The following is a 12,435-nucleotide window of genomic DNA, read 5'->3' as shown; positions in this document are numbered from 1 at the left end:
AGGCAAAATAAACGCTTTCACAGATAAACAAATCTGATAGAACTCACCACCAACTGACCCCCCACTACACGAAATGTTAGAGGATGCTCTTCGGACTGAAAAAAAATGATGTCAGATGGAGATGGGGGTCAACAGAGAATAACCCGGAAAGGCAGACACGGCGGGTCTGCAGGTAAATGAAGAAGACAGGCTTACATTTTCTTCACACGCTAACTGTTTAAAACGCACGCATTAACAGTGTCTTATGGGGCTTGTGAGACGCGTGGAAGTCAGAGGTGTGTGCTACCTGTCACAAGGTGGCAGGCGTGGTGGGACAGGGAAGGGGAAGCACGCTCTTGCAAGGCTCCTGGAGGTGACATTGTGCAACAGCGTGTCACAGCGGAATGAGGTAAGTCAAAAGTGCACGTAAACCACAGAACGGCCATTAAAAAACAATGACAAAGAACAGCCAGTAGTGCAGTATAGACCCAATGGAGTGAAAACATCAACTCAGAGCAGCCTCGGACAGAGGGAGAGAAGAACAGGGACGGACAGGACAGAACACAACCCGCGAGTGCAATCTAGCAAAAAGGTACATTTAAAACATTAAAACCAATCACGTTGACGATTATATTAAACGTAATGGTCTAAATATTGCATGAAAAAGCCGACTGGGAGCAGAAAGCTAGTCTCGACTGTGTGCTGTCTGCACGAAGCCCACTTGTACATGCAGAGGCAGAGACAAGAGAGGCTGGACGGCTGCCTGACGTCCAGCAGGGTGGACTTCCCCACGAGGAGTACTAAGATCACGAGGTACATTTCGTGACGGCATGGAAGTCAGTTAATCAGGAGGACACAACTTTCCCAAGTGTGTATGCTCCTAATGCCAGCGTGGCAAACGCATGGAGTCTATCGACTCTCAGAAGAAGAGCCGCTTGGGGGGCTCAGTCAGTTGAGCATCCAACTCTGGACTCCGCTCAAGTCGTGATCTCGGGGTCGTGAGATCAAGCCCCATGTCAGGCTCTGCACTCGGCACGGAGTCTGCTTGAGATTCTCTCTCATCTACCTCCGCCCTTCCCCCCAAATTGTGCTCTCTCTCTCTAAAATAAATAAATAAAATCTTTTTTAAAAACCCTCTCAGAAATGGAAGGACATGTGGGGCCGTCATTACACTTGGGGCCTTGTGGATTTCTCCGTCAGTAATCAGCAGAACAAGGAGACAGAGACGTCAGCCGGGGTCTAGAGGGTTTCAGCAGCTCGGTCAGCTCGCTCGGCTGAACAGGCGTGTGTACGGCTCTGTAACCTGCACCAGAACACACATTCTTTTCAGATGCACCTGGGACATTTGACAAGATAGGCCACATATTGGCCATCAAACTGGTCTTGGTAAATTTGAGAAGACGGTAATCATACGTACTGTATTTGCTGGCCGCAAACATGTTATATCAGAAATCAAGAACAGAGAAGTATCTCAGAAAATAACAACCAAACAATGCTCACGGGTCCAAGAAGAAATCACAAAGTAGTCCTTGGAAAGTGTCCAAATACTTCCATGAGAGAAGAACACTGTTCTGAATCCAGTCGTCCACGTGACCCACCTCGAAAAGCTAGACAAATACGGGGCGCCTGGGTGGCTCTGTTGGTTAAAGCGACTGACTCTCGATTTCAGCTCAGGTCATGATCTCCGGGTGGTGAGGTCGAGCCCCATATCAGGCTCCACGCTGTGTGCTTGAGATCTTCTCTCTCCCTCCCTCTGCCCCTTCCCCATCTCTCTCTCTCTTTTTTTAAAGGATTTTATTTATTTGACAGAGAGAGAATGAGAGAGCACAAGCAGGGGGGTGGCAGTGGCAGAGGGAGAGGGGGAAGCAGGCTCCCCGCTGAGCAGGGAACCTGATGCAGCGCTCGATCCCAGGACCTTGAGGTCAAGACCTGAGTGGAAGGGCGCCTGGGTGGCTCAGTGGTTAAGCCTCTGCCTTCGGCTCAGGTCATGATCTCACGGTCCTGGGATCGAGTCCCGTATCGGGCTCTCTGCTTGGCGGGGAGCCTGCTTCCTCCTCTCTCTCTGCCTGCCTCTCTGCCTACTTGTGATCTCTCTCTGTCAAATAAATAAATAAAATCTAAAAAAAAAACAAATTTGAGTGGAAGGCCGACACTTCACCTACCGAGCCACCTGAGGGCCCCACCCCATCTCTAAAATTTAAAAAAAAAAAAAAAATCTTAGAAAAATAGGAACAAACTAAATTCAAAGTTTAGGTTTATAGTAGGAGAAAATAGTAAAGATACAAGTGGGGAACAATGAGGGGCGCCTGGGCGGCTCCGTGGGTTAAGCCTCTGCCTTCGCTCGGGTCATGGTCTCAGGGTCCTGGGATCGAGCCCCACATCGGGCTCTCTGCTCCGCAGGGAGCCTGCTTCCCCCGCCCCCCGCTCTCTGCTTGTGATCTCTCTCTGTCGGTCTCAAATAAATGAAATGTTTTTTAAAAAAAGAAAAAACCGACGGATTGGACTCTGTGGACAACGCAGAGTCTGCTTTCCCAGTGACGCGGTGAAGACGTGAGAACGTAAGCCACAGGCTGGGCAGCGTGTCGAGGACTTGCACCCAGAACATACAAGGAACTTCACAAGTCAAGAATGAGACACAAATGCACACAACAGAAAGTAGCCAAAATGCTTGGAAAGACCCTTTACAAAAGAAGATCATTAAATGGAGAAAAAGCGCACGAGGGATGCTGGGGTGAAGCCAGGAGGGCACTGCAGACCCGAAGAACAGGGCCGCGCCCGCTCCCGCGACCCAGACCGTGTTGGAGCCGCAGGACGGGTGCGCACACGGCGGCCGGGGTGGGGGTGGGGGTGATGTGATGCCGCTGCTTTGGGAAGCCGTTTGGCAGTTTCTTAAGTTAAACGTGTACTCACGGCACAGCCCAGCCCTTTGGTTTCGAGGCTACCGTGCAGGAGAAACGGGAACGTCCACGCAGGGCCGCCTGGGGGTCGGTGGCTAGACCCGGTCGGCTCTTGATCTGGGCTCACGTCATGGTCCTGGGGTGCTGGGATGAGCCCTACATCAGGCCCCGCCGTGCCCCGCAGTCCACTTGTCCTCTCCCTCTACTGCTCCCTCATACACGCGCGCGCTCTCCGATAAATAAGTAAAAAAAAATTTTTTAAGTCATGCACCCAGAGAGTTTAGCATGAATGTTTATAGCTGCTTCGAGCCCAGATAGGGGACGAGTGAACGCCCCCCCGGGGCACAACGGAACACTAACCTGCAAGTAAAGGAGCTCGGGTCATCCGTAAGAACAGGAATGTTCTCAGGAAACATTTCTTGGGTTTCTGGGAGAACCAGGCTTCAGAAAGTGCCCAGTGTCTTGTGTTCCACTGACGGGAAGCTCTAGAAGAGACTGTGGGATCAGTGGTGGCAGAAGGCAGGGCTGGCTTGGGGCTGCAGGGGTCAATGTTCCAAACGCATCGAGGCGCACGTTTTCTAAAAGCCATTGAGATGTACGGTTAAAAATGGGCGCATTGGGTGCCTGGGTGGCTCGGTTGGGCGACTGCCTTTGGCTCAGGTCATGGTCCCGGAGCCCCAGGACTGTGCCGCATCGGGCTCCCAGCTCCGCGGGGAGTCTGCTGCTCCCTCTGGCCTGCTCCTCTCACGCTCTTGGTAAATAAATAAAATCTTTAAAAAACAATGGGTGCATCTATTGCCTGTGAGCTGTAACTGGATAGAAGCAATTTTCTCAGCAAGGAGCCGCGGCCATCCAGGGACGACTCCCCGCGGCGTCCCTCCTCCGCTCCGTGAGCTCGGCGTCTGTCCTGCCGTCACGAGGACACCACCTGCATTCCTTCCAGGTTGCTGCGGGACCTCAGAGGGTCCTGGTAATTCTTATCAATTTACTCAGCTCTCTTAATTACTCCGCGCTGTGGCGCTTCGGCGCTCCCGGGGGAGGTCATTACCGCCGCTGCGTCCTCCCCCGGGCTTCCTGGAAGGGCCCCAGGAGCCCCTGCGGATTGGCAAAGGTGAAGATATTACCCTTTAAAAGACATTAAACCGGGTATAGAACAAACCCACTTGCATTTTTTCGCTCGCTCTTACCTGAAATAATGGCCTGGTTTCCATCGGCTTCAGGGGAGACATCCGCCTTCTCGTCTCATGGGGTCGTTTCACATCTGGAGAAGGCTGCAGATCGGTCACTCACGCGCCTCTGCTAGGGAAGGGCCACCGCGCGGCCCCCGCCAGCCCCCGACTGTGTAACAAGGGGCCGTGCACTCACGAAGCAGGCGGCCGTCCTGTTCACAATTTCCCTCTTTCTGACATTTTATCCTGTCCCCCAGGCGCTTGCTGTTCTAGAGGGAAGCTCCCCAGAGTCCCGGGTTGGCCTCCTCGCCCACACCCACCCCCACGCCGGCAGTCCGTCTTCCCTAAGGACATCATGGGGTCGTTTTCAGAAGGCAACTACCCCTGATTTCTCGCTCTTTCCTGGTAGAGCTGGCCGGACCTCCAGCCACAGGATGGTGGGCCTCTCATCCACTCACAAACCCGAAGGCGGTGAGGCTGGGTTTTCCACCAGATGCGTGTGATTGCTGCGTTCTAAAAATATACCCTCCATCAAATTAAAACATTTCTTTTATAACCCAGATTTATTGAGAGTTTTCATCACAAATAGGTATTAAACTTTATCAGTTTTTTCTGCATTGATTATGGTAGACATGATTTTTTTCCGTTTTCACTTATTGATGTGGTAAATATGTGTAGATTTTCTGAGAAGAAGCCGGCCTCGCATTACTGAGATAAATTCTTCTTTTTCTTTTTCCTTCTTTTTTTTTTTTTTTTTTTTTAAGATTTTATCTACTTATTTGACAGGGAGAACAGGGAGAGAGGGAACACAAGCAGGGGGAGCGAGAGAGGGAGACGCAGGCTTCCCGCCCGCAGGGAGCCCGATGCGGGCTCGACCCCAGGACCCTGAGGCCACAAACTGAGCTCCGCCAACTGTGTCCCCAGGTGCCCCCCGGCGTTGCATTTTCTAATGTGAACGTTCATCTCGGACATGCACAGTGACCCTGCCTTGGTGTCCACGTGGGGACCACAGGCCCTGGAGCCGGCCCCCCTTTCTGTACAGGAGCCTTCTCTGGAAGCGCCTGCCTGAGAGTCCCCAGCAGCGCGGCAGAGGCAGGAGGGAAGACCGGTCCCCTGAGGGCTGGGCCTCTGCCGGACAGTCCAGGGAGCAGCCAGTGCGTTGGGACCGAGGCGGCCCCGTCTCCAGGCCACCGTGGGCAGAGATCGCTGGGGAGCCCGAGACCCTGGGCTGGCACCCCCAGCGGGCCCAGGGCCGCCTGCCCGTCCCCGCAGCCCTACCGTCTTCTGGCCTGCCCGCGGTGCCTCCGCCTGCCCCCGGCCATCCGGGGCCTGGCAGAGCCGCCCGCGGGTCACCGGGCTGGAAGCTGGGCCGCAGCTCAGGGCCCTGGCTTCCTGTGGGTGGAGGACCTTCTAGGCAGGCCGACGTGTCCTAGCTGACGTTCCGTCGGGCCAGGGAGGCGGTGGGCGGCGTGGCCTGTGGGGAAGCCAGGGGCTCCGTCAGGTCGGTTTCTGGGCTTCGTGAAGCCTCCTCTGAGCTGGGGCACGCGGCAGAGAGGCGCTCTGGCCACTGCGGGCAGCCGAGACCCCCTTCCAGCTGGAGTCCAGCCCCCAAGGGTGGCCGGGGCCCCTTTCCCGGCAGAGTCGGGAGTTCGGCCGTGGCACTGTGGTTCAGGCCCTGAGGCCCACGTCTCTGCGCAGTTCGGCTTGGCCTCCTGAAGAGGGGGGACATCCCACACCTATCGCCCCCCCTTTGGAGCAAAGTTAACCACTGTCCCCTGGGTCTCCTGGAGAGGGTCGGGGAGTGAAGGGGGCGGGGACACCGCAGCCAGGGCATGAGACAGGAGTGCGCGCAGAAAGCTGTGCCCTGAGCCCTGCGGGCTTGGCGTCGGGACTCGGCACACAGGACGAGTGTCCTCTCGTGGCCAGCCCTTCCGGAGGGAAGCGCCCCGGGAAGCCACCGCGGGCCTTCCTGCTCCCCACGCAGCTGCAGCCACACAAGGAGCCGCACCGGCGCCGCAAGCCACGTCCCAGAGCCTGACCGCCGGGCCCCGGACCCAGGGGAGCCTGCGCGGGGACCCCTACTCCGCCGGCACCTCGGCGGTTGGCCTGTGGGCATTCTGTCCGTTTGCCTCTGTTTCTGCGGCGCCCGAGAGCAGCCCGATGCAGCCCTCACCAGACCTCCAGAGAACCATTTTGGGGTCTGGTGTGGGGAAGCCTCTGGCCGGAGTGGCTCAGCGCCTTGAGCACGATGGGCAGCTTGTGGGCGTGTGGCCGGCGGCAGCCCTCTCCAGGGGCCGCATTGGCTAGGAAAGGGAGAGCAGTGCTCAGCCCTCTGCAGCAGCCTCCTCCGCCAAGGGGGGCAGAGAGCAGCTCACTGCAGCGTGTGGCCGGGGCACGAGGCGGGGCGGCGCCAGCAGGGGTGGCAGGGAGCCCGCCGGCTGTGACCGCGGTGTGCCCGCCTTGGTCCCATGTGGACACAGGTCTTTCGTGAATCTCACCCTGTTTAGCCAGCTTTGGGGCTTAGATCTGTGGAAAGGAGGCCGGTGAGAGCCAACCCCTCCCCCTCTGCTCCCTGTGCCTCACAGGATGGCTCTCTGACTGCTCCCCAGGCCCTCGCCCCAGGGTCCCGACGTCCATTAACACAGGCCGCACCCCCGGCTTGTCACTGCACGCTTTCCCCTCTGGGGCCCGGGCACTTCTTCCCGCCACCGCCTCTGCGGGGCTGGTGGACTGGCCATCACTCTCTGCTCCTTCCCGGACCTGCAGTCCTCACTGTCCTGGGCGGGGCCCCCACCCCTGCACCCGCACCTCTGGCCTCTGTCAGCTCCTCTTTCCTGTGCTGTGGAGCCTCAGGGCCCAGAGAAGGAACAGAGGCCACGTGGAGGGCTGGGCCGCTGTCCAGGTTCTGCCTGCCCGCCTCGGACAAATCAGCCCCGACAAGGGCAGGACTAGCTGCTCTCACAGGGTATGTCCCCTAAATTCCCTTCCCTGGGGCCCCAGGACGCTCCCTGCTGCCCAGCGGCACTTCCTGAGACGCAGGACAGGAACCACACTGGGCCACACTGAGAGGCGTCCGCAGACTCAGATCTAGGGAGGGGCACCCCGAAAATGATAGTAGGAAGAAGTGATTAAGGGTTGGCATTGGGTATTAACCTCAGGGAGGAGGGGGCAGAGCAGGCGTGCCGGGGTGATTAACAAGAGGGTTCCAGCCCCAGGCCAGGGGCAGCCTGAGGGGCCCTGAAGGATCTGGGGTTTCCTGTGCACTGCCCTCCCCCTGCTGAGTACAGCCGTGCCCAGGAATGTCCACCCAGAGCCTCTGTACCGAGGGCAGACAGGCGCTCCCTGCAGGGTCACTCCGGGCAGGCTCGGGGCTCTGGGAAGTAGCTGGCAGCTTCTGGAGACTCGGGGCGTGGGCTTAGGGAGAGAGGCCACCCCACCTGACGCATTGTCTACTGAAGGCCTGGGCTTGCTCCCACCATGGTAGGAAGCCTTGGAAGGTTCTGGGGAGTTTGACATAATCTCATTCATAACAACGTATCAGAAGGAGGGCTGGGGGCGCCTGGGGGCTCAGTCGGTTTCGCGTCCGACTCTTGATCCTCAGGTCCTGACCTGGGGGCCATGAGTTCAAGCCCACGGTGGGCTCCACACTGGGCATGGAGCCTGCTTACAGGGAAAGTTGCGGGGGTTGGGATGAGGGGCAAGGCGAGGTGGGGGTGCAGTTCATCTCATTTGAGAAGGGCTGGACCCCGCAGCAGGAGGGGCTCCCGCGCAAGCTGGAGGGAGGCTTCAGTGGAAGCAGCGCCTGTCGGCACCCAGGATGGAAGGAGCGGAGCCAGGAGGGCTCCTGCACCAGCGAGGCTGCCGTGAGCCTGAGGAGGCCTTGTGCCTACTGTCCAAGGCCGCAACAAGGACTTGAGAGCTGAGCTGCCCCCGTGGCCCCAAGGAAGGCTCTGGAGAGTCAGGGCTGGCAGAGGCTCCGTGTCCCCAGCCCTTCCAACGGCTTTCAGAGGCCCAGGCAACATGTGCTCAGGGCGCCCTGACAGCCGGCAGCAGCCTGACCTGCTCCTGAGAGCGGCCAGCCTCCCTCCCCCAGTCCGGCGAGGGCTGAGCAGGGAAGCTCGGAGCACTCACCGAGCCCTGGGAGCCCCGGCACAGACACAGGCTCCTGCTTCCACGTTCTTAGCTGTGAGGCCCTGGGCACAGTGGAGCCAGACCGGCTGCCGACGGGAGGCATGTCAGGCCCCAGCGCAGGAAGAGCTGTCCCAGGCTGGGCTCTGCAGGCGGGGACCGGGAAGGGCAGAGGGGAAGGGGTCCCCCGCCACAAACCAGCCACGCGCCTGAGCGAGGAGGGCGCATCTCAGGTGATGGTCACAGGGCAAACGGGCAGGACCCGTCCAGCTTCACACCTGGGGCAGCTCGGGGAGGGCTCTGCGGGCAGGGGCATGACAAAACCCCCCGAGACTACATGGCTGCCTCCGCCGTCTTCTTCCCGCGGTCAGCGTCGCGGGCCCCCCAAGCACAAGGCCTCAGGGCCTGGGCTCTTCCTCCTCCCAGAGTGCCACCTCCCCCCGCCTCTCCAACCCTGGTGGCAGTAGATGGCCAGGGGGAGCTCAGGCCAGTCCCGTGGAATCCCTGCAAGGGCCGGTCCCTCACGTTGTGGGGTCAGGGTCCCAACTCTGCCCCTCCCCGCTGGCCACTGCTTCGGAGCACAGGGTGGGCCTAGATTTTTTTTTTTTTTTTTTTGAGAGCGCATGAGAAGAGGGCAGGTCAGAGGGAGCAGCAGACCCCCCACCAAGCAGGGAGCCCGATGCGGGACTCGATCCTGTGACTCCAGGATCATAACCTCAGCAGAAGGCAGTGGCCCAACCAACGGAGCCCCCCAGGCGCCCAGGACGGGCCCAGATATTATCAGCTATCGGGATGGGGCCCCTGAGATTGGGGCAGGAGGGCGCGTGCAGGGGAGGGAACTGGTCTGCAGTTAGAGAAGCAAAGGCACAGCCTCTCCTCCATGACGGAGACAGCCATGGCCTCGGGAAGCAGAGAGGATCAGGGACAAACAAGGGACCGAGCTTGCCCCGCTCCAGGATCCCAGTGCTTGGAGCCCAGGCACTAGGAGGAGAACGGGCCTGGCCCCAGGAAGGGAGCCTAAGGCTGTGTGACCCCAGGGAGCCTGTAGGGAACAGACCCGTTCCAGGTACTCGCGAGGACAGAAGAGGCCCAAGGTGAGGGCGAGGGACCCGGGTACACACGGCAGACCTCCACCTCCCAGCACCGGGGACGCTGCCAGCAAGCCCACAGTGTGCCTCCCCTGTGTGTGCTTTCCAGAGCACAGGCCTTTTCCTGCCCCTCGGCCTGCCCTCAGACCTCACCCGGGTGGGTCCCCGCCACGGGGTATCCCCCACCTGTGCTGCACACGGCCGTATGGGGTCCAGGCTCTGAGACGTGTGATGTGTGTGTCTCCCGTGTGAGATGCTGGTGCCGGGCCCCACCTTGCCCCATGTGTGCTCTCTGGGGCAGCTTTCCCATCTGCCGGGACCCTCCTGGGGTACTCCAGGGACCCCGGCCCTCCCCACTGGGCCAGCCCACAAGGGAGAACCACTCTGACCTCTCAGGGAACCTTCCAGCTGTGGCTGCTTCCCACCACCATCTTTTTTGTTTTGTTTTGTTTACAAAAGAAATATAGTCCTAGTTCTAAAAACTTGCCAAGTAGAGAAACTTGGAAACTGGAAGCCCCCTACTGTGCCCGAGTAGGAGACGCCGCGGTGGTCACTTTGGAAGCGCTGCCCCTGCGTGTGGGCCCACGCGTGCGGCACGTGGGCCAGGCTCCTGGGTCCTCGGCCTGTGCCTGGACGCACACATCAGGGCTGCTGGGCAGCTGGAGGGGCTGGCAAGCACGGCCAGCAGGCAGAACGTGGCTGACAGCTGGGGACAGCCTGAGACCTGCCTTGGGTCAACCATTAACTCAGCACCCGCCCCGGGGACCCATTGCGAAATGGCCGGAGATGGTGTGTCCAGAGTGCCCAGTGGAGGAGCAGGCCCAGCCCTACGGTGCATCTGGGGAGTGTGTGTCCCAGAGATCCGCCCCGTGCCAGGGCCCCCGGCACAGCTGCGGCCGCAGAGCTCGTCCCCCAGGGAGGACCTCTGGCCTGACGGGCTCTGCTCCGAGGGCCAAGGCGTGGGGTTTCTGGGTTGTGCGGGTGAGAGGCGCAGCCGCTTAGCTCGTCCTCGGGGAGCCCAGGCTTCCTGCCGCGTCCTCCCTTCGTGCTGTGACAGGCCTCTCTCTTGCTGTCCTTCTGCAGAGCGCACTGCGCGGCCAGCAGCCGACAGCCTCAGACACCCGGACCGGGGCTCCGTGGCGACGCGGGCAGCCTTTGCCGTCGAAGGGATGAAGATGGAAGCTCGGGCAAAGGCCCTCCCCGCCAGACCCGCCAGAGCTCCCCCTTCAAAAACTAAAGGCTGCCAGCAGCCCCCCAAGATCCGTAACTACAATTTGAAGGACTGACTGTCCGGGCCTTCCTCGTCGCACGCGCCCCCCGCCTCCCGTCCTGTGTCGGCACGTGGGGCCTGTGCTTTCATCCCGCATGGGGGGTGTGAGTGTGAGTGCCCACATGTGCACGAGGAGAATGTGAGTGTGCCCACGGCCCCGGAGCAGAGGCCCCACTGACCGACCTAGAGCCATTAAAGCCTGCGCTTCCCGTGCTTGGGCTCGGCCCTGCAGTCCTTACCTGGGAGAGGCAGCCAGGAGGGCAGCGTGGCTGCTAAGCCTGCTGCGGTGCTGGGGGACCCTGGGAGCAGAATGCCCGCCCACAAAACAGGCGTCTCCCCACAGGGTGCTGCCTGTGCGAGGGGACCTTCTGGAAGAACGGATGGCCTGGCTGCTGGCGTCTGGCCCCTGGTGACGTGGAGGTGGCACTTCCAGACCTCTTTGGCCCCGTGAGGCCAACCCAGCAGGTCGGTCTGGAGCCTTCTACGTCTGCCCCCCACGTAGGACAGAAGTGAGGCATTCCCAACAGCCTGATGCCCGGGGCTGGACACTGAACCCCTTGCTCCAAGTACCACAAAACCACACCCACACGTCCCCAGCCGAGAAATGTCTCGCATAGCGTAACCGCACATGCTGGACACTTGCGGACTTGCTCTGCAGGGAACCATCCCCGGTCCTGCCATGCTCCCCCCGGAGCCCTCAGCCTCTGGCTCCACTGGTGTCCACACCTGGTTGGCAGAGCCAGGCCGTTCTGTGCCCGCAGCAGCGCTAGCAACGGAGACAGTCTGTCCCCACCTGAGGCGAGTGCGGTTGTGCCCTCAAGCAGCCCGAGCTCTCTGCGTGGAGGCTTTCCCTTTCTGGTCAGCGGCTCCCACGGAACCGGGCAGACGGCTTCTCTGGGAGGATGCCGGAGAGTGCCGGGGGAAGGCTGACGGGCACACATCGTGCCACCTCTGTGGCTTCCGTTGACCTCATGTAGAATGTGCACGATGTGCTCTCCCCGCCTGGCTCCCAGGTACAGGGGCGCGTGTGGAAGCACATCGCAGGGAGAGCCCACGAACGGGTGCTGTTGCAGCTCACACGTCGCCCTGATGTCGGGTCAAGAGACCACAGACCAGGCCCCAGTGGTTTGCAACGGCTCCTGCCCCGTCCTGCGCACCCTTGAGCTCCATGTGACGGCACACGGGCCTGGGGACATCCTTGGCGCAGGATAGTACTCAGCCTGGGCCCACTGTGCTTCCAGGAGCTGCAGAGGCCATGCTGGGCCTGCCCCGCTGTGCCAGGAAGCAGCAACCTGGAGGAAGATTTGCCGAGGGGGGCGGTGCCAGGGCTCTGCCGTTTCTGGTGTGTCCTTAGAAGTGAGGCGTGGCTGTGTGACTTCCTTAAGCTGAAAACCTGAGCAGAGATGCATTGTGACTTTCCAAAGAGGCACTTAAGAGCCCATGAGCGGGGAGCCTAGGTGGCTCAGTTGGTAGCAACTGCCTTTGGCTCAGGTCATGGACCCAGAGTCCTGGGATCAAGTCCCACATTGGGCTCCCAGCTCCACGGGGAGTCTGCTTCACCCTCTGACCTCCCCTCTCGTGCTCTCTCTCACTTTGTTGCTCTCTCTCTCAAAATAAATAAATAAAAATCTTAAAAAAAAGAAGAGCCCATGGGCAGGGAGCCTGGGTGGCTCAGTGGGTTAAAGCCTCTGCCTTCAGCTCAGGTCATGGTACCAGAATCCTGGGATCGAGTCCCGCGTCGGGCTCTCCGCTCAGCGGGGAGCCTGCTTCCCCCCTCCTCTCTCTCTGCCTGCTTGTGATCTCTGTCTGTCAAATAAATAAAATCTTAAAAAAAAAAAAACCAAAAAAAAACCCATGAGTGAGTGTCTGAGCCCTCCCTCGAAGGTGCCAACCCAGGCCCTCCA

General features: G+C 59.8%; 1 protein-coding gene across 23 annotated transcripts in view; it reads left to right on the top strand.

Moving 5' to 3' along the window:
- Nucleotides 1–12,382, top strand: part of CCDC57 (coiled-coil domain containing 57) — a 92,803-nt gene extending 80,421 nt beyond the window's left edge. For 17 of the 23 annotated variants that reach the window (XM_082705568.1, XM_082705554.1, XM_082705569.1 and 14 more), the window contains one exon: nucleotides 10,345–10,744. In XM_082705568.1, coding sequence (XP_082561694.1) covers nucleotides 10,345–10,547 — 203 coding nt within the window. In that variant the 3' untranslated portion in view covers nucleotides 10,548–10,744. Of the gene's footprint in view, nucleotides 1–2,463; nucleotides 3,798–3,819; nucleotides 4,071–4,302; nucleotides 4,663–10,344; nucleotides 10,745–10,874 lie in introns of those variants that run through there. The other 6 variants (XM_082705561.1, XM_082705560.1, XM_082705550.1 and 3 more) reach the window with 4 other exon arrangements.
- Nucleotides 12,383–12,435: the final 53 nt, after the last annotated feature.

Source organism: Mustela nivalis (assembly GCF_964662115.1).
Source record: "Mustela nivalis genome assembly, chromosome: 17".
In the NCBI taxonomy this organism is placed as follows: Eukaryota; Metazoa; Chordata; class Mammalia; order Carnivora; family Mustelidae; genus Mustela; species Mustela nivalis.
This window is presented reverse-complemented; position numbering and strand designations above follow the sequence as displayed.